The sequence below is a fragment of the Amblyomma mixtum genome, chromosome 8 (assembly GCF_055824585.1).
Source record: "Amblyomma mixtum isolate Tamu chromosome 8, ASM5582458v1, whole genome shotgun sequence".
Classification (NCBI taxonomy): domain Eukaryota; kingdom Metazoa; phylum Arthropoda; class Arachnida; order Ixodida; family Ixodidae; genus Amblyomma; species Amblyomma mixtum.
Window position 1 is genome coordinate 12869572 of NC_143019.1, and position 22158 is coordinate 12891729.

At 43.2% G+C, this 22158-nt stretch overlaps 1 protein-coding gene across 1 annotated transcript; it reads right to left on the reverse strand.

The window, feature by feature from the left end:
- Positions 1 to 149: 149 nt before the first annotated feature.
- Positions 150 to 22059, reverse strand: LOC149331375 (equilibrative nucleoside transporter 3-like). Its single transcript, XM_089556493.1, has 13 exons — positions 21111 to 22059; positions 16824 to 16905; positions 15846 to 16000; positions 14093 to 14187; positions 12995 to 13045; positions 9765 to 9850; positions 9432 to 9578; positions 8914 to 8947; positions 7512 to 7582; positions 5467 to 5581; positions 4130 to 4215; positions 3325 to 3524; positions 150 to 2147 (listed from the first exon to the last, which is right to left on the reverse strand). The coding sequence occupies exons 1-13, from the start codon at positions 21332 to 21334 to the stop codon at positions 2036 to 2038; spliced, it is 1458 nt and encodes a 485-aa protein (XP_089412619.1). The 5' UTR covers positions 21335 to 22059; the 3' UTR covers positions 150 to 2035.
- Between the last annotated feature and the right edge of the window lie 99 nt (positions 22060 to 22158).

The following is a 22158-nucleotide window of genomic DNA, read 5'->3' on the forward strand; positions in this document are numbered from 1 at the left end:
AAAAAAGCCGGGGAGATCCAAATGCACAAAGTGCACTAGTAATGAAAAGAGACCGAGAGACAGAACGATGATGATGCTGTAAGGCAGGCGGTGGGAAACAATGCAAGAACAGAAAGTCTGTGCACTGTAAAGGCTGAACGGGATTGGCATGAGCATGTGCAATAACCATAATTTATTGTCTCAACCACAGACGTTGTAATCCACATAATTACAACGCTCATCGTTTGCCAACGGTTAGGGCAAATGGCAAATATCTACTTCACATGTCAGGCCCAACATTCAAAGTTAATATACAATAAACCCAGCAAGGGCATAGTCAAAGAGGTTCAGTGGTGCGCACTGTTACATTACGCTGTGCCGTCGGTTGATTGTATATAGTATTAGAAAAGATCACTCATTCCATGATTACAGCTAAATGCACAATGATAAGTACCACAAACACGAAAAAGTGAGATAAGCAATACACGCTACATGCATGCCACCACAGACTGCTTTCAGATAAACAGCCAGCTGTTCTCCCTCGCAAAGAGGTTTTCCAACTGCAGTAAGACCCGTAATAACAAATCTGAAAATATTTTAAGACATTAACGCTGTTGAACACAACAAGGTACATAATTTGCATAGTGCATGGTAGACGCACGTGCAAAAGTAAAGACCTGACCTCTCATTTCAAACCAATTCTTTGCCGTAAAAGGCAAAGTTGCAACGGTTATACACCGCTTGGCAAGCTGTCAGGGAGCATGTAAACCACAGCACAAACTAAAAGGACTTAAAAAGCTCCATCAGTTCGTGTGGATATGCAGTTAAAGACGGGAGAACTGATATTTCACTTTTTCTAAAAACTACACACATAAACTAACCACCTTTAGCCTTCCATGAGCCAGGTAGAAGCTGGCACAAAAGAACAACAAATGCTGTGCAAACACTTTCGCTCTAATAAGAACAAGTTTTTCTAAATGCATTTTTTTGGATAAAAAAAATGGCATCAATGATAGAAAAAGAAATGAGATTCTACAACCTTTACCATAACTAAATTATGTGTTCCTATCCACTGCTTTAAGCTATTTCCACGTGTGCAGGAATCTCCAAAAAGCTTATAAATGCTTCACACCCACAAAAACGCACTCTGTGCCGAGGAAGCATTAGTTCGCACATCACTGTTTCGGCGTGCTAACACACAAGGTGGCCAGAGTGACTCCAAATAGAGTCGATTGAGCAAATAAGCAACAAATAACATGTACTAAAACCAAAATAAAAATAGACAACATAAATAACAATCTCTTAAAAGCTAATCACGTAAAATAACATAAGTGCACAAAAGTGTGCTGTGAAGTTCAATGAATGCCGACGAGTGCAGCAAGCAGCTTGCTTAGTGAACAAAGCTGCTAGAAACTAAAGTTTCAAAAATAAAAAAAAGCAACTCCACACCTATGCCGTGTTGGCGATTTGATTATTAATACGTACACAATCTCCACTTCTGGTATAAGACAAGCAACTATGAAAGTCAACGGGCAGCTCTCGACACATCCGCTCGTTATAGGTTTCATAAAAACAGATCTACGCAGTGAAACACACGTGGTAAAATCTGTCACAAGTGTCAGTGGCAAGAAATGAAAACAACATGCAGGAACAAAAGTCTCTTTTTTTCTCAACACCGTCTCCTGTGATAAAATTATAACGCAGCTAATCCAGATATCCCCACTTAGTGCACTTTGTGCACTCAAAGCAAGCACAGTACGCTACGTTGTCTCTGAACTAAAGGAAGCAAAGCACACGCAAAGAAAAAAATGGGAAGAGTATCCTGCAACTTTCGAACTTGGAATAAAACCTCGGCAAGACCCACTAGCCGTCAATGTTCCAAGATGCAGCGGGAAATGGGACTTTCCGCAGTGTGTGTAAAACTAAAGCACCATTTCCCTGGAGTGCGCACCGAGCTACCGCTGAAAGTGTTGTCCCACGTATGTAACTACAGCAGTCACGGTATCCAAACTCAAGACATGACCGGGTACAGGTGTGGCTTCTAGAGGCGCTGTTCTCAGAGTAGCTTGACCAGCAGAACAGTCAGGAAGCCCCCTATGGTAAGGCCTGTCATAATCGCCGAGCACATGAGAAATCCTGCCTTTTCCTGGAGGTAGCTCTCCACTTTCCTGAAAGAGTGAAACACAAAATGACATGAGTTAGTCGCAATAAATAACGGTATTCTGTCACCAAATGCTTTTAGAATAAGCAACTTCCTTCAAATCCACATCACAACAAGAGCATAAATATTCCAACTGTGAGTTGATGGGCAGATAAAACACAGCACAAAAAAAAGGAACAGGATGAGGCAGAGACAGATTTACAGGGTCATTCTCGGTGGGGGCAGACACATTTGAACCCTGCAATGGTTGGAATTTTTTTTTTTTTTTTGTAGGAAAAATAGGGTTAAGCATGGTTTTCCTCCTGAAAATTTCCCGCTTGGCTGGAGGGGTTGACCACCACCCTTTAAATTTGCCCCTGGGCTGTACCAAAAAAAAAATGAAGGTAGTTGAGCACTGTGGGGATTAAAACTGCAAGAAACACTGCGACACATGAACCAGGGTCCTTCAGTGACGAAAGATGTACAGCCAGCTTGTATGATGGAATACATAAGCCAGTTTGGAAAGGCAAAACACTTCTTTCACTTTAAACATCCCAAACAACTACTTAGTGAACCTGTCGTCCCCAACGCAAAAACTAGTCGCACGACAGCGCTGAGATAACTTTTTCTCTTCCCCCCCCCTTTTTTTTTCACATCGTGTTATGCTGAGTGCACTCCCCCAACTCTTGCGCCGATGTCTGATTGCATTTTAACACAATTGCTGACAGCAGTGTGCCCGGTCATTTGCCCGTTTTGCTCACACCTGTGGATTTCTGAACTGGTTGCCACCCCCAGCAACAAGAGTGCATTGTCCTGTGTCACCAATTTCGTGATGTATGCACATGATTGTAAATAAATCCTGTCATCTGAAAACAGATCTGAGTGAACGCATATTTCCCATGGTCTGACGTGGACGTCCATTTTTGGATGTTACAAATTTCGGATGACACAAACATTTTTAATGACCCCATGAGTTTGGTATCACTGAGATCCTATTCCATTACACTATGGCACCAGTTCCCAGTACACTTTACAACTGCACCATCAGCATGTCGAAGGTGCAAAACGCATTACAAATAACACTATGCATGACATTTCTAAGTTTGCAGCCAGAACTGCATGAATATCAGCAGCAGAATTTAACTGTCGTTACGAAAAAAATAACAGCAAGAACACGGCAGACATTACTGCTCACACCGACTCACCTGGAGACCTGCAGCATGGATGCACAGAGCAGGTATCCATTGGAGAAGGAAAATGTGGCTATCAGCAGCACAAAGGCGATGTCAGAGTCGAAAATGACAGGCAGGTAGTGTCGAGGATGCGCATTGCAGAGCATGAACAGGGGGATGAAAACGGTGCGTGCCAGGGAGAGGAACAACACCACCTTTTCGTGCCTTTCATCCTGGAATGTAAAACATTGCACCCATTTTAAACTTCTCGCCAGTGTACTGCCTAATGACGGCCTGACAGTGACAGTGAAAGCAAAATCAAAAAACACATTTGCATCAGACCAGGTCAAGGGCTGGGAGTTCAGCCAACTGCCCTCTCCCGAGGACTATGTTGGAAGATTGACAAACTCCACATAAAAAGGTCCGCTCCACACAGCCAAGCCACATACAAGCTATAACTGAAGGAAAGGTGGAATCTCATCCTATCCATGACGACCCTCTTTGAGGGATTAGATGTGGTTGCTTTTAAGAGCATTAGCTCTTACTCATCACATTTTGAGATTTTGTGGGGTCTACTACCACCCTGAGATCACAGCGCCATCTGTGGCAGCAACTAGAAAACAGCACATTTCGCACTGAGACTTGTAGTGCCATCTACAGTAGCACTGCAGAAACAATCACCTGCTGTGTGCAAATGATGTACCTCCCTTTAATCTCATTCATATCAATTCTAGTAAACCAAACAGCTAACGCTCGTTACTTCAATGTCTTCCAGACACGGTGGGGGGCTATTTTATTGATTCGAGTTCAAAAAAGAACAAAAAAAAGATGTCCTTACCAGTGGCAAATAGGAGCAAGCAATCCTCCCGCAGAGGTCGCCAGTGTTGAACAGCAAGTAGCAGCAAACAGGAAGGAAAAACCTCCCTGAAAGAGGCAAGAGGAGTGTTAGAACAAAGAGCTCATTTATTCAGTTTGGTATGCTCGTACATACTGCTTGCAGAGACAAAAGCCTGGCTGCTAAGCACAACAGGAACGCACAAATGCTATGTTTCCTTGCAGTGGAAATGACAAAGACACTTAAGCTGACAGAGTAAGTGAACACACTATCCCTTGCTTTCTGTATGGCCTAGACAACAGCAACATAACCTCCACTGTGCAAAGGAAAGACTGGAAGAGGAATGAACACCATATTTTCAAAAGAAAGTCAAGCAACAATATTTGCCCACATGAAAGGTAATCAATTCCCTGCACCCAGAGCAGGCAAGACAGCTCAACTATTAAGTTGAAACCAGCCTTAATGTGCACATCTTGGTGGGGTATTTTCTGCTGTGTTCATCAGGGCCAAAAGAACATAAGGGAGATTTTTTATAGAACACACAATTATGGCACTCGAACAAACTCACAGTTCCTGCAGGACAACAGGTACAAAATGCCACACTTCCACTGCCTCAAGCACAGCATTAGTTTAACATAAAGCCAGTGCCCATAGCAACTATTCAAAGTTAACTGTCAAGAGTATGTTAGATGTTTTCATTGTGCAGTAGAAGCTCAAAGCCCCAGAGCTGATTAAAATGTGAAATAGGCCCACATAATTAATGCAAGCAGCTATAAAAACCTGCAGAACATGTGTGCTTGTGCGTGCACAAGTGTGTGTTCAGAGAGTTGTCTTTTAACATTCTTAATAACATTCTTGCCATCAAGAGGTGAAGAAGTCCAGAAAATAGAAATATCCCAAGAGCTGACTGCATCAGTGCAGACAGACTGGATAACACAAGTGCTCTAGAAACCTGAATGCACAGCCTGAATGCACTCCTCTGACAACCGTGCTTCTCGAGAACCTCTGCATCATAAGCTCTGTGGTGAGTCCTCCCGTGAGGAAGCTACACATCATTATGAACACAAGTTATCCTACGCACATCCAAAACCACATTTCCCTAAAATCATGAAAGGATACAGCTACCCTGCAGGGTTCAGTACATGGGCTCAGATGAGAGAGAGACAGAGAAAGAAAAGAAGGAAGGTAGGTGAAAAGTAGAGGAGATTGTTGAACAGCACGGGGACATGCAGAGAAAATGGTGCAACCTGGCTTGCAAAACACCAAGCACCACAACCACACGCAAGCTGCTCCAGGTGGCTACCTCACCCACTGAAATGCATGCTGCCAGCTCGACCTACCAGTCCACAAGGACCCAGACTCGACGTTCGATGAGACGACGAGGACTGTGATGGCTGGGAAGACTGCCTGGGTGACGCACAAGATGTACAGGGCAGACATAGCCTGTGGCCAAACCTGAAAGCAGAAAACAACATTGTTCGTAATAAACACCGTCCTAAAAAAATCTCTGCCTCTCCCGTAATCGAGAGTAGAGTAAGCATGAAACGTTTATGGGCATAACACATTGGTTGTAGATGGTACTAGTCAAAATCTTGAAATGGGTCTAGTGTTCAACACACCACACTCTTCTTGTTGCTTCGAAGCGATCACCTGCAATAGTGCAGGCTTAGGTAGGCAGCCGCGAACCATGGCGGCCTTGTCGCTTTCGGAAGCGGCCGCATAATCATGGCGATGTCGGCAGGGGCGAGCAGTCTTCTGCTGTGGCGTATCACTCACAAAGCGATCGCTTTCCGCAAGACGTTTCCTACCTCTCCTTTCATCAGGCTCCATTGCTCGGCTTCAGCAAGCAGTTGTGACGGTGGTGGTATTGGAATGCAGGACGATGCAGAAGCGTACGTGGACACGATGAGACGCAGGCCTGACAAGAATGCATGTGCAGCGCGTTCGAATACTCCGCCAGCGTGTATACATCTGCCTGCCAAAGGGGGAAACGTCAAGAGCTGAAGGCCCAGCGGCCAGTCTTTTACATGCGTGAGTGCGGGACTGCAGCGCCATCCTTGGGGATGGCGCGGAAGCAGTTTTTCAGCCAAAAGCCCTTCTCGCCCTGGAACTCCCCTCTTGCTCTCTTCTTGTTTCGTTAAATCTCGTACGGTGCCCGGATGTTCTCGTTTCAGTGCCCGGATGTTGGCTCTTGGTCTCGGCGTGACGTCACCACACTGCCGACAGCGGGAGCTAAAAGCATTTCATGCTTAATAACACAAGAGAAAACAAATACTAGGCAGAGCAAGACAACACTCCCAGACAATTTGTACAGCAGCCACTCCAGATGTCATGGCACTCCCCCAGTGGCACACACTGCTTCTGTAAAAATATGCTACATCAAATGGCTTGTACAGCACAGCAAAACCTTTTCCATGCATTTGTATAACTCAAACACATAACTAGATATGTACTTAAGGGAGGTGTAGGTTTCTCCCTGCCTCCGGGTACGGAGATACGGGGTACGGAGATGGAGATATGAGGTAAGGAAGTGCGGAGGAAAAGTTCTGTTTTCTAAAAATCAAAGTATTCGCTCGTATGACTCGTTTCCTATGCTGTCTCGAAGTTTCACTGCTGAAATCTATTGGGCAGTATTCCAAAAAAAATTGGTTTATTAACAGTCGTGTTACTTGAAGAGGTAAAAAAGGCATTTTTTGAAGCCAGGTATCCCTGAAGTGCCGCGCAAAGATATCGTGACAGCGCGGTGCTGTCTTTGGCCCAGCAGAAAGTTGGTTTCTTCATGTTCAAAACTGGTGCCTCAGCTCGATTCAACACACAGAAGCAAACACGTGAAAAGTAAAAGTTTCAAGGTCTGAGCATGTGACATCACACGTCTCAGGGACCACTAGATACTTCAAACTGCACCACACTATTTTAAAGATAACGGCAGGTATTACACTGCACTTGGAGCTACCACAATTCTGTCCAATTCTCTTTTCATAGCCCACCACTATGCACAGATAAGACGCACTTTTTAAACAGTTTTCTCCTTCATGATTTGGTATAAGGGATGACTGGTTTTATGGAGAGTTTCGCTCACGAAACAAATTAGCCATATTAATGAGACACGACTGCGATGCAGTTCGTCTTAAAAAGACGTCACGCTTTCATACACAATAAGTTGAAATTATTTTTTTTTTCTCCCAAATAGAAAAAATTTGACACATTCAGAAAGGATGATGTCTACCGCTGCCCTCAAACTCGTGCTTCTAAATTTGGGGCGAACTTACTCAAAGATGGCATATAGAGTGCTCAGTTAGAAGACAGCTAATGAAGAACTTACACTGAGTCACCTAGCTACGGCATCGGTGGAGGGTCTAATAAGCGAAGAAAGGAAGACACTTGCCTTTCTTAACACCAAGAGAGGTGAGACTGTAATCTCAAGGTCACTTAATGAAACCAAGTTTTGAATGCTCGCTGAAAACAAAGAAAGAGGAAAGGTAGTTAAGCAGCAAAGACCATGAAATTATGATCCAGAACAGAGAAGTGTAAAAATTCACAGGGACACTTAATTACATTGTGTGTTGGCAATGCGACCACATTAAGAGGTGTTGATGCCTTTACCGAAAGCGAGATCAGGTTCAGTCTGGTGAGGTGTCTTCCCTACAGCCAACCACCGAATTTTATGTCCGATGGACACATTTTTTCCCCCAAAGAGGCTTTTAATACTATGACATCAAAAATTTTCGGCTTATGTTGCACACAGCGCCCACAAACTCCCAATCTTCACAGTTGCTGTCACTTCTATCAAAGTAAGTGGTGCCTTTTAGTGATTACTCTCAGTTTGGGGGGGGGGGGGGGGGGATCAGTCTCTTATTGAGCCTACTCTGTTACACGTTCCATATCTTTTGTTATAAAATGCTACCACTCACTCTCGCTGACACACACACCACTACACTTCCACATGCCCAGCCAATAAGTACATCAATAGAGAGTTCAGTAGATCTAAAACAATGTTGAACACATTGTTCATGTGTTAAGTGCATTTTTTAACTACAGTAGGCTAAAACACAAATAAATAAAAGAACTAAAAACATAACAGCAAAACACCAGTACACAGGATGGCACAAACCTAAGAACATGTCCTATTTACTTCAAAACTGCTTTGCAAAGAACCACCAGATATACCGTATAATCTTGTCTAAAGGCCGCACCCGTGTATGAGCCACAACCCCCGTTTTGGGACGATAATTTTTTAAAAAACATACGGTTTTACGTTCCATTTTCAATTAATGCATCAGCTGCACCTTCAAAGTTCACACACGAATTAAAAACACAAAGTGCGGCCCTTACACGAGTTTATACGGTATACCACAGCCTCTGTGAAGGAACACTATAGCTTTAAAACATACCAACACACCAGTAGTTTTATTGATGTATCATAACACAACCTACACACACAAAAAAAAAGAAATACAAAGAATGTGCAAGCACAGTAAACAATACAGTACTACGCAGTTTTCTAGCATTGCTTTTATGTTTCGGTTTCCATAAAGAAAGCATTTTTATTCTGAATTTCATGGGTGATATAGCCATTATATTACTTTATATCCCAGCGAAAAAAATAAGTGCCTTGACATGCTGTCTATATCAAGACGTCAGACATGGACTAGCAGCAGTACACTGAACAGAGCACTCCAATGTTATCCCTTTTCTCCACAGGTGGGCCAAACATATGTTGTCGCCACATATCTGTACTGTCAAAGAGGGCTACAAGTCCGTAAAGCACCGGACTCATTTCGACTCACCTTCAGGATGCTTCATGAAGTGAACAAAGAAGTCCTGCAGATGCAAAGAGAAAAAGGCGAGGAACGAGTTGGTTCTTGGTCAAGTAACCCACTTCAACAGCAGGGAACAACTGAGCACACATAAGGGCATACCTTTTACTCTGTGCAATGAACTAATAGCGAGTTCAAACAACCATGCAATCATAGATGCTCGAAGAGGGAGCCAACACTGATAGCAGGCCAATGTTCATTACGACAAATCGCATTACATAGTTCAACACGTACCTCAGCGGAATTAGGCCACACACCCACCAACCCTTACCCATCTATTCGCTCTTTTCCTTTTTTCCAATTAAGCACTCGCTGGCACTCACATTAAAATTTCTCAAGCTCAGCAGTTTTTGCTCATATATTCACACTTCTACACATTTCAACCCCCACTCACATTGACACTCATTCGCACATGTGAATGGTCCAAAGCAACAGTATAATGAGCACGAGCGTGGCTTCCTAAGCGAAGAGGTGCAAACAACACTCACCGTCGAGAGCATGGCTATGAAGCAGGCCAGTGTCACTACGAAGACAACGATTGCGCATATGAAATAGGCCAGCCCAGCTGCTATGGGATCCGTGTGACCCGTGAGGCAGATGATTTGCAAGACGGATGCGAACAGGCCACCCACAGCCTGGATTCCAAGGAAAGGGAAGCCAAAAGTGCATAGGTGTCATTTATTCCCTATTTAGTTCTGAGAATCGCGCTGTTTACAAACACACATTTAGCTTTACAAAAGAAACTCGAGGCGATACAGCAAGTGGAGATTTGTGACGAAACGTGCATAAACTCCATGGGCACTTGGCCAGTATCCACTTACCATTCCTATGACTAGATTGTGCATGTAATCCGAAGGCAAGAGGGCGGCTAAGCCCATGACTCCTCCTTGAAGCCATGACACAAATGCTAGAGAGAAAAGAAATTCACAAAATTCTTCAGTCAGAAAAGAACACATTTTGGTAGAATCAAACTGAATACAGGCTAGCATGAACAAAGAAACTAGAGCGAGATGAAATATCCTTTCTTCGAAAGCCAACTGGGGTTTGGCATACAGTTTCAAGCAATTCACCTGCAGTTAAGAGCAAGCCCCGAATCAGAGATTATGTTAAGACTAGTACTATAACAATAGGTACAAGTAACGGGAATAGGACAACTACAACAGGAAAAGAGCACTAGGAACTTCATATGTATTAAATGGACGCTGAGGATGACGCCATCTAATTATCGTTCTTAGTAAAAATTTATTCTTTCATCTTGCTGGGGATGTTCATATCTGTCCATTCATATCATAGCACACACGCATTTACAACTGACAAAACTGAATTAAAAAATTTTCCTGCCACTCGATTCCAGCTCGCAACATCTACACCGAAATGGACTTTTTACTGTATTGAAGTCCATGCCAGTCTAGCGTAGCCTACAAGATCCGTGGCCAAAATTCAGCGTCGACACATGCATTTTACTTGAGAAATCGGCCGGTGATGTCAACAACTGTGTTTCGTTTTTTTTTTGTCTTTTCTAGTTTATATAAGATCTCCAATATCAGTGCGAGTGGCCTCTTTATGATCACAATGATCACCTCATAGATCAGGCCTGTGCGAATATTTAGTATTTGATTCGATCCGAATGTTCAGTATTCGAAATCTCGAAATATTCGCTTCAAGCGAATAAAATTTCTGGAATGCACGCTTTGTGTGGTTTCGGTTCAGTGTACCTCCTCAGAGATTGCACCACGGCGCGCGCTCAGCCAAGGCCTCGACTTCACGGACACTTCCTAGGCGCACATGTCGCATGCCTGGACACCCATGTGCATGCCGAAGCTGGTCTGCACATGTGCGCATGTGTATCGCAACCTCTAGCATTCATCCAGAAGTACTTTTTGAAATCCAAAACGAAACAGGGAGGTTTAGACGCTGACAAAAACAGGACCTTAATATAAGGCCCAGACATTCCTTTTTTAAAAAGCAACAGACAGCCAATATAAACATCTTAAAATGCCTTTCAAATGTGTCTTCACAATGAAAACAACATAATGTTCACCTTCCACAGCAAGCAAACGATGGATCACCTTGTACACAAGAAAACAAACAAGAAAATATGCCTCATAAAACCACTGCAATGGATTCCTATGCAATGCACACCAATGGAGTGTAATAATACGCAAATAAACCCTCCGGTTTCGCCAATTTAAAGGGGCTGCGAAACACTGCTTGGGGGGATACCGGCTATACTTCAGGTGGGTTCTTTATGTCACACAGATGCTGATTTAAAAAGAATTACAGGAATCGATGCACAGGAACGGGAGCTATTCAGTGGAGAAATTTCAAAATACAAGCAAACAAAACGCTGCCCTCAACTCGATTTTGGCGGGGCTTCCCACTCCTATTTCTCTCTCCCAATGACGGCACCTGGCGCAACCAATCAAAACAGCCAGCCAGAGCACGTCGCGGAAGTTTGTACTCCATGGTTGCCTGCTCCCTGTAACTCGTTTTTGCTGAGACTGGCAGCGTCGTTTCCATGCCAGAGCGCCCCTGGTGGTGTATTTTTATTTTACTTGCTTTGCAGGGCTTTTATCTAAGACAGACAAGTTGTTTTTGTTGATCTAATATAAAACGCAGACAGGTGCAAAATGTGTCTATTTATTCACACAATTTGCAGTATATTTACTGTTTGTCCGATCATCAAGCTCGCGCCAGGTGATGTCATATCCGCTGCTAAAAACCCGCCACTGTGTGACGACACCATCAGAGCCATGAAGTTGTTTTTGGGAGGACATTAAAATATTAAAAAACGGAACATACGTGGTATTACCGACGCTAATAGCACCATTATAACTCACTGTATGCAATCAACAGGCAAAACAGTTAACTAAGATTGTGTTTCTGGGCCCCTTTAAGCACTCCAATATTGAATGCTTTTTGAAATCCAGATGTCTATGTGCCCCCAATTTTGGGCAGTGCCGCTGACCACTTAACAAGATATAATCTGACCCAGTCTGCCCAGCCCACGTAGGAGATAAGTGTTATCTCACACACTTGCAACACACTCTACTGTAGCATGTGTTAAAATACCCGGAGCCCCCGTCACCATCAACCAACAATGGTGATAACAAAAGCACATTTCTTTTTTTTTCTAAATCCGAAAGACAACACAGATACGCCTCATTGTTTGCACATGCAGCCTGACTATGGATGCAGTTTTCGCTTTCTGGACGACACATTTCGTAAACACGTGCACAAAGTTGCTACATTTTCAATTCAGCTAAAAACGAAACAGTGCCGGTCTTGTCTAAGCCTCCTTTCTGTACGCGTTCACTGCGCTGTAGTGAACAGTGAATATATACAAACTCGCCCAAATTTCTTCACTCATTAAAACTGAAAAAAACTGCAAAATTAGCGCTCTTGGTAAAAATTATTTCTCCTGCCCTTTCCGGGCATGTCAACATTTGACCAGTAGCGGGTTGGTTGGTTTACGGGGTTTAACGTCCCAAAGCGACTAAGGCTATGAGAGACGCCGTAGCGGAGGGCTCCAGAAATTTAGACCACCTGGGGATCTTTAACGTGCACTGACATCGCACAGTGCACGGGCCTCTAGAATTTCGCCTTCATCGAAATTCAACCGCCGCGGCCGGGATCGAACCCGCGTCTTTTGAGTCAGCAGCTGAGCACTGTGGTTATTTGACCAGTAGCAAGAAAAATTATGGGTGAGAAAACTGATTTTAAAAATTTTTCCGCCACTTGGTTCAAACTCGCGACGTCTGTAGCAAGAAGTACTGGTTGCCACTGTTTCGAAGCGAATGGCTCTGTAGCATAGCCTCTGGGATCCGCGTCAGAAATGCGGTGTTGATGCCCGGAGTTTGCTTCCTAAATCAGCCAGTGATGGCGCCACATGCCTTTTATTCCGTTTTTTTTTTTTCTAGCTTATGAAAGCGCCATTTTCAGCGAGCATGATCTCTTTGTGATTAGAAAACAGTACCACATCAACACAGATCAACTTGATTTTTTCTCAGTGTGTCTCCAAGGCACGGGCAGAAAGGATGAGCATACTCACCGTTTAGTAGGGCCACAAGGATTACTGCAACAATGAAGAACTCAACCTGCCCTGGGAACAAGAGAACAAGATGCATTACATAAGCATTACTTGTGTGCGTACAGAGCAAATGCAGTAACTGAAACAGTATAAATACCAAGGGGGAATCCTTTTAGCCCAGTGTAAGCAAGATGAAAGAACCTTGATAGAGAATTCAATACCAGTGCTAGCCATGTAATTAAATTCAGACCACTGTAAATCATTGATAGTGCAACTGCTGAAAAGCATGGATGGATTATTCGGAGAAAAACAAGAAGACGCTAGACGTTGCCATGAATGAAGTAAGACTTTATAAGGATTTCTGCAGTGAATCCCACAGGTCTTAAGGATGCTAAAAGATGAAATACTTTATGTATTATTACCACCGCTATTACCATTATCACCATCAGCCTGGTAAAGACTGCAAAACAAAAGGCTACCCATCTTTTGTCACTTCCTTTGCTCTCAGTTTCTGTGTGGGTAATGCGACATTTCATGTTTCCTTCAGTTTTTTTTTTACAAAGGTTGGCAGGTAATGACAAAAAATTTAGCAAATTATTGTATGCTTTTCATCTCAGTCGAGCATGTTCTGCACAAATAATGACAACATGATAGTATAAAAGACACTTATAACGATTACATGACATATAATTGTTTTTAAATTTTTATTTATTTACACAATACCTACAGCATCCTACTGGGGCATTGTTGGAAAGGGGAATATAAAAAAAAAAGTATACATAATGTACGATTGATTAAACAGACAATGCAATGAATAAGTTCTAAAGAAACCCAAGCACTAAGCGAGCAAGAAACATGGCAAAAAAATCTGCAGAAAAAGACACCAATCGAGGAAGAATTCTGAGAGATGGCACAAGTGTACACTATAAGAATGCATGCAGTACGAACCCACAAGATCAAAAAGATGGAAGGACCAATGTTTAGACCGTTGGCCCTTCCACTGTCCCTGTGGCTTTTGCTCTTTTCAGCACAAGAGAGCAGGAAACCCAGGCTAATCTCAATTTAATCCCAAGTTAATCTCATGACAACAAAATATTCACGAGATGCCTCAGTTCTTACAGTTGTCAGTGTCGACTTTCACAAAGGCCGTGAGTATTGTGAAGAAAGCTATGCACAGGCTGAATCCCAGAATGTTTCGAGTCTTCTGCTTGATCCTAGAAGAAAGAAAAAAACAAGAAGAGAGCATGAGGTAAGTGAAGTGAAAGGTAAGTTGAAGTAGAACTTGACAAGCACCTTTCCCTGATTCATACACAGTACGCCAAAAATAAGGCTTGCCAACAGGAACTGTTACATGTCCCACTAGCGACGCTGGGTGCATAGATTACACTCTTTTTCATGCTTATAAGTAGAGCTAGCATGTCTATACATCTACATTTTCACCCAAAGAACAGTTTGCCATCAGTGCAAAGCAGACGATCCAAAAGTGAGCTGGATCAGAGGGAACAATAATTGAATTTCTGATTAACCTGGCACAGAAAGTATAATTCATCGTAGCAATAAGCATATATACGATATGACAAATGTTTCATTTTTTTATGTCACCATGTTTAACCCTACCTCTAACTGAAGCCTTGAGAAGTAGGAGTGATTTGCATGCTTTTGCATGTGCACTAGTTTATGCACCTTCCATTTCATCCACACTGAATGTAATCTATTTCACTCTTCGCACACAACACACTGGAAGCCAGAAGGTGCATATGGCAACATGTAGTAATGAGGCACTGTAAGTGGGCACTGAAATTTGAAGAAGAAAAGAATTAAAGGTGCACTGAAGAGGATTCTGAATATGTCTTTTTGCCGCGGGAACTCGATCCACACGTTCCTAGCATTGGGGCCGATTTCCCCAATGAAAACGAATTAACGTCCGGCTCCCGCCTTTTTTTTTTAATTCTGCCTTGTACGGTGGGCGGAGTCGACCAACGCGTGAAGCGCCTTTCACCCAGTCCCGTGGAGGCTTTGCCTTCGCTTTATTTTGTTTTTTAGGTTTCCATGAATAAATAGTTTCATTCGCAGATAATATAGCCGCAAAATAAGCCCAAAGAAATAAAAATACGCGCGGACTATTTGCTACAACGGACTACTACGTATTACTCCGCCGATGGCAGAGCGGCAAGCCGCCACGGGACGGGGTGAAAGGCGCTCCACGCGTTGGTCGACTCCGCCCACCGTACGAGGCAGAATTAAAAAAAAAAAGGCGAGAGCCGGACGTTAATTCGATTTAATTGGGGAAATCGGCCACACAGGGCAGTAAATCGCAGTTTCTAAGAAAGCTCGGAACGTGTAGATCGAGTTCCCGCGCCAAAAAGACAAGTTCAGATTCCTCTTCAGTGCACCTTTAAGGGGCCTAACCCTCAACGACAAGAAATGTCAACACTGCAATCTGTCACAAAAGCCCTGGATACAGGGTACAGGATACGAATACTTTGCAATGACCCTGCCAAATCTATCCTACATGCAAGGTATCACAAAGCAACTGGACAGTTTACATGGTGTAATCTATAAGCAGAAAGCCAGCCCCCGCATACAACCCAACAAGTGATGCCTCCTACTATTCATTCGGGAAACTGAACTGGACTTCTCATGCTGACAATGGCAGTTCGTCTCATGCGGGCGCTCGTGCGCTTGAATAGGTCACAGGGCTGTACCATAAACTCTTCTCTTCAATAATTTTTTAATGCGTCGCTATGGTGGAGCAATTGCAGGAAGATTTAAAGCAAGGCTAATCCCACCTGCAGACGACAACATCCAATTCTTAACAAATTGACGGCAGCAAGTACACCCAAGGGCAAGCAATTAGGGAATCTGCTCTCACTTGTGGTTGAAGAGTGTCCCCAGGCAGACAGCTATAAGTGATGGAAACGTGCTGGCCACCGAGAAGGCGCCAAATACGTGGGCTTGCAGCGGCGTCTTGTGTGTGTAGCTGTAGTCATACGGGGCAGAGACGTTTCTGAACTTGTACATCCAGAACTGTTCACAATGAAAGGAGGACAAAACCCACAATTAGAACACTGGGACCAGCCTACACGCTGAAATGAAGACGCATTTATGTCTTTTACAAGTTCATTAAAGATGATCTTAAGTCTGAGCATTTCATTTTCTTAGAACAACTGATATCGAGGATTCTTGCAATTACCTTCTTTTTGGTATGCCATGGAGAGCTTTCTCTCCATGCAAAAAATATGCACCTTAATGAATTAATTTCATTTCTATTTTACACTACAGTTTTTGATGCCAGAATAGCAAACTTGATAACATGAATTCGCATGTCATGACTAAACCATGACTAAATGCATGTCATGACTCAGTCACATGACAACGTGACTGAGGATTTCTGTTTGGTTGATTTTATACTTCTTGTACAACTAATCTGGGTGCCAAGCACACCACTCCAAAAGAAAAATTCCAAGCCATGAAGTATGTTCATATCACAATGTTCTGCGAGTTTAATTTCTAGTCAACCATTTTAAAACTATAGCCAATGAACCTGCTTGCTGCAAAATCATTGCTACTGAGTTTTGAAAAGAATATGGTGAACCTCCACCATTGCTTGACGTTTTCACCATTTTCATCCTTGAGAAGGGTCTGTTTTTGTTGAAATGGCATTACTTGGTACCACATTTTATCACCTCCTTAAACACACACTATGTTGCTCCTATAACATAAGCCGCCAACAACTTGACAGCTTGGATATCACCGAGCAACGCAATAGCAGCAATTTTCTGGCATCTTTCACTTGTCTTAGAAATTGCCCGCATGAAAGAATGAAGCAAAAATATGAACAAAAACTTACATCACTTGCATTCGTAATGAAGTTCCAAGGGAGTATGACGACCACTCCAAGCAGTAGGAACACATTCCTCACAAAGTAATACCTAGAAAAAAAAAAGAAAATAATAGCAATAATATGCCAAGGTCCGAAGTTTATGGTATGCACATCCCAATCACAGCACACAAATAAAGAATTCATAATGAACCGACCGTTCCCTCATATAGTAGACTTGAAGGGACCAAATACTGAACTTTAGGCACCCAATTTTTTACAGCACAACAGAAAGCTTCTTGTCTGAGGTGCTGGATTCCTCCACGGTTTTGTTAGACACGCTGTAGATTTTTACCGTGAATGTTTCAATCAGTGCATGTGCACGGTTTTATGAATCCCGATGCTGGAAACCATGATCAGCGAGCACAATGGCGAACAAACGTCGGCAACAGTGCAGTAGCAAAAATTAATATAAATTTCAACTGCCATACAGTAATTAGACATTTCTAATACACAGTAGCTCAATTTAGTTTCCATACTCAACAGCTGTTACGGCACAGAGATGGATGCTTCGTTGAAGAAAGTTTTAGTTGACCGTGGTTGCTGCTCCATCTAAGAAATTCAAAACTCTGTGGCGACAAAAGCTAAAAGTGCACAGCCAGTGATGCGAAGGAAGCATCGCTTTTCAACGAATGGTGGACTGGAGAGAGCATAAACAATAATAAAAAAAATTACTAACACTCCTGAAAAAAAAAAAAACATTGAACTTAAAACAAGACAGCGATATTTTACCGAGATGTGGTCATGCGATGGGATACACCAATAATGGCAACTTTCTATATAAGATGGCTTTTTATGCTATTTTCAATGCCAAATTAAAATTATAAATCCTCGTTTCTTTGATACTGCAATGCTCAATTCTTAGTCTGAGGTACGATCTTTTCACTTCCGCCATAATCTCACGGCACGTTTTGGTCAGAGTTCGGTCCCTTGAAAGAAAAAATAAACCGGTGATTTTTATCGCAGACTTTCAGCAACAAGAAAAACCGGCCAAGGCCCAAAGCTTTGCAGAAGGGACAGAGCAAAAAAAGAAGGCTAGTAATTTGAGCACTTAAACCAAAACCAACCACAGCTCACTGATTGTTAGGCAATGGACTGCAAAACGCAATCATGGATGCGAACAGCACGAGGACAGGACAGGTCCTCTTCATGCCCATTCCTGTGTTGTGCAGTCCCTTGCCTAACAATGTACGACCGGCTCGCACAACCAATGTGCACTCTCGAACTCACTCCTGTGTGAGTAAACAGACTTCAGCAGAAATGTATTATACAGCTCCCAGTGTATGGTGGTTTTGTAAAAGATCTACTATACTGAGCATTCCCGTGCGCAAAACGCACACGGCCAAGTGTAATGTGCGTGACCAAGCGTCATGTTGATAACAACGGTCGCATAGCATTCTCAGATGATAAAACAGCAATAAACAGCCCTAAAGATAGAGAGCCATATGGAACCCCGTACCACAAAGACGAACAAATGGCTCTCTGCACTGGGAGACCGAAAATCTGGCTTGGTGACATCGTTGAATTTTGAAAGAAAGCAGAGAAAAAGAGTACATTGTTGAATGCAGAAGCTGAATCTACGGCTGCACATTTAAAGGGTTTAAAGACACTTAACCGAATTCCTTGAAATTTTTCACATTTGTTTGACATCAAAAGTGTGATTCTCGCTACACCCAACTCAATATGTGCTATTAAAAGTTGACGAGCACAAACACTTTTGTGGTACTTTTAGGTGTTGTTGTATGTATTTTGGTTAACTGGTAAGGCAGTTCCGGTTCTGTTATGCTCAGAGTTTGTTAGCAAGTAGTGGTGATTTAGCCAAGCCTTCATATATCGATCATGACCCAGACATGAGGCATTTTGATTGATCAGTCATGAGTTCATGGTTAAGATGCTTCTTCTGTGCCCCAAAATATGTGTATAAAAGCACTGACAAACATGTTTGCAAAAAAACAATGTATCAGCTGCAATCTTGTACTGAGTCAATAGGGCCTTCTTCCCCCCCTTTCGAGATTTTTAGATGTGATTACAGCACAGCCTTCGAGGTAGTAACTGTAAACGATGCACTCCACCTCCATACAAGTGGCCAACACTCACCACAGACACGTATATTCGGCTACATGCTGTCCTAGTGTTAGAGCTGGACTTTGCTCCGAGGCATGCAGACTTTGCACACCATAAACGGAGTACCGCATCAGGACATTAAACCCAACATACACTCCCGTAGGCGGAATAAACCATTTTCGTGCCCCTTACTCACCGTCCACACAAGAGAATAAGGAGTGCTGATTTCAACAGTTACAATCACCATAGACAGCGTGTACTGAAAAATACCAGTACCGCTGAAGTCGCAACATGGCACTTGCAGCCTGTTATACTACAGACGATGCATGCAGTCATCACCTGTCAGAGGTGACAGTAAAGCCAGTCTCTGAGCTATTTAATTTCAGCTAAGTCATTGCTAAACCTTCTGCTCTGGTACCTTCTGCAAGAGGTGACTTTAACTAAGGGTTTGTGTCAGGTGCCTGCACAACAACTACAGAAGAACCAATGACCACTTCTTTACAGCTAACTCTGACTAACCACAAAAAAGTAGCATATATCGTTGTAAAAGCACCACATCAAATAAGTGCAGCACGTTGTGACTAGCACAATAGGCACTGTTGCCCTATTACAAGGCACAACATATATTCTAGCTGTTTCAAACGTTGGCGAACACAGTTAACAACGAAGTCTGAACATGCTAAACACTCAGTCACACATTTTAGAAATACATAGCTGGCAATATACGACATGACTGGGTGCATGGATCTCATGTTGAATTTTCACCCTGACTGCCATATTCCCTTTATGTGCTGTGTGCACATTGTGGACGTCACCAAGACACTCAAATCCTTGTATATAAGGCTCTATATGTCCACACACGTGGGCACAATAAAAATGTGCTGAAATTTGAATAAATCTTGCACAGATCCATCTCTAGCTAGGCATGCGAAATTAATGCAAACATCGGTTTTAAGATTGATGCCTGCACATTTCACGGTAGCTTTAGTATAGCCTCGGTGAGAGCATGTTTTCGTTTGTGTGTTTTGTAAACATCAGTACTTTAAAATACTTTAAATGTGAGAAATTTTTTACATAACTTTTTACGACAGAAATAAGTCAAAAGAAAAAGGTAGGAGTTGAGACTCCAAAAGCAGTGTTCAGTCACGATGCATAATTCACCTTCTGAGAGGCTAGGAATTTTTACAGTTCAATCCTTGCACGGTCCTTCCAAAACAAGCACCGATCACATCTGAACATAGAAGCACATTTGTAATCCCCTTTTTTTGTAATGAGGACACTGTCCTGATGAATATTCATTTAATAATATTTACCCACTAAATCATTAAAACTTGCTCCTTAGAGATGGTATTTTACATTTTCGCCATCAAAATTTTGAAGTACAGATTTGGAGTTTTAAAATGAAGCCAGGCAGTTCCATAATCAGAATGTTGAAATGTGCTGAATTATTCAACTACGAGCTGGAGTTCAAAGAGTGCTTTTAAACAGCTTTAGAACCTGTTCAGGAGTAGACAAAATAAAAGGAAAGTGTATAACAACAATGCAATGGCAGAGATTCCAACAGCTGCCAGTCAGTGCGGATATGCTGCAGCTGTGAGCCACAGTTCTGCCTTTTTCCAATTAGAAACTACACGCTCAGACTGAGCGTGCCTTCAAAGCAGCAAAGCATTACTAAAACAAGAGTCATAACAGGAAACCACAACGTGGAAGTACATCACATCTGTTCATAACAACCTCTCAGAGCTTGAATAAACAGCAATATTCCAGAGTTGTGCTCCTACAGACAGAAACCTCTAAAACTACTACATTCATTGCGGCCTAGATAATGAAGCCGGAATTAAATGGCGTATACGGTGGTGAGGTTATGTAAAATTGGGCTGAATACTTAACAAAAGCCCGTTTAGATGACAGCTGTTGACGAATTTTGTGATTCAATCATTACCAGGGATGAAATCCCGAGCAGGGACGTTGCTATTTTCCATTCACTTCAAGTGGAATTTATTTAGAACTTCAAAATGTTTTCCTTTCTTTTGTTAATGTATGTGTGTTTAAGTGGGGAGAGTCTTCGCGCTTGTCAAATTCGGCTAAGAATGATCACCGCCACGACCACAGAGATCCGTCAGCTCTATCGCATCAATTAAAAACACTGCAGGGAAGCCAACGAGTGCTGTTCCGTTCCGACACCGTTCTCACCTATCGACGGGGAGCACGAACGGCGGAGGCGATCCCGGTACAAGCAACGGATCGTCCACACTGCTGTCAACGTCGTCAGCTGCTCGTAGCGTCACATTTCGAGACAGCTCTGGACCGGCGCTGGTTTCAGAAGAAGCGACACCGCGAAGTAGCGGTGCCTTGTCGCCATCAAGCGCTAAAGTGGTGCGGAAATTGCGTCTGTAAGTAGGCACGTCACCATCCATGACTGCGACCAGCACCTTGTGATCTGGTTTACAGGTTCTCCTCTAGCTAGACAAAACAGCTGTGGCAATCGCGCTGACACAAGGCACGCTGGTCACATGAACCATCGAGCTTTCACGGGCCTCTCCGCTAACTGAGCACTGACGGAGGACACAGCACCGTATACACATGCGTACGACGTTTGAGAGCCATGGTAAAAAATTCACAAGCGATCACCACTGCCGCGGACCATCATACACATTTCACCAGCGACTGCTGCGCCCATTCAACGGAGGTGATTCAACCACGCATTCAGCTTATATCCAAAAGCATCACGTGACAATGATGATGGTGATGATAATACAGCTGTTCCTTTCACTACACAGCGCCAGCCCATTAGTGACGTCATGTCCGTCTTCTTGGTTTCATAGCGGCTGGATTTTCAATCGGTGAGGTTCAAGACCACGCTCGCGCCCACCGTGGTCGTGTCACCGCACCAAGGGCATTGGCCCCTGCCATTGGCCACACGTTGAGTTCTTTGCCGCGAGAACTTGACTCGCTGAAGTAACTCAAACGGGAACTTCTCAGCGCGGTGAAGGGCGCCGGAGGCGTTTGCGCCATAACAAAATGCACGCTTCTACGCACGGCGGCCCAAGTGAAACCTGCAAAGTAATTTCACCTGGCTGTCGCCGACCATACAGTACCATACTGCGGAAGTACGGCATAGCTTCGCCAGGTACAAGTATCAAGTGTCAACTAGGTGTCGTCAACAGTATCAACGAGCACAAAAGAAGCACCAAGGCAGCACGCCGCACGTGCAGCACGCCGAATGACGAAAAACACGTCA

Excerpts from the sequence above, each read along its gene's own strand:
- LOC149331375 (XM_089556493.1), bottom strand. The coding sequence starts at position 21,334 with ATGGATGGTGACGTGCCTACTTACAGACGCAATTTCCGCACCACTTTA. Across the intron at positions 16,001-16,823 it reads TCATTACGAATGCAAGTGAT|TTCTGGATGTACAAGTTCAG; the intron begins GTAAGTTTTTGT and ends CATTGTGAACAG. Across the intron at positions 5,582-7,511 it reads CTCTCTTGGTGTTAAGAAAG|GTTTGGCCACAGGCTATGTC; the intron begins GCAAGTGTCTTC and ends TTCTGCTTTCAG.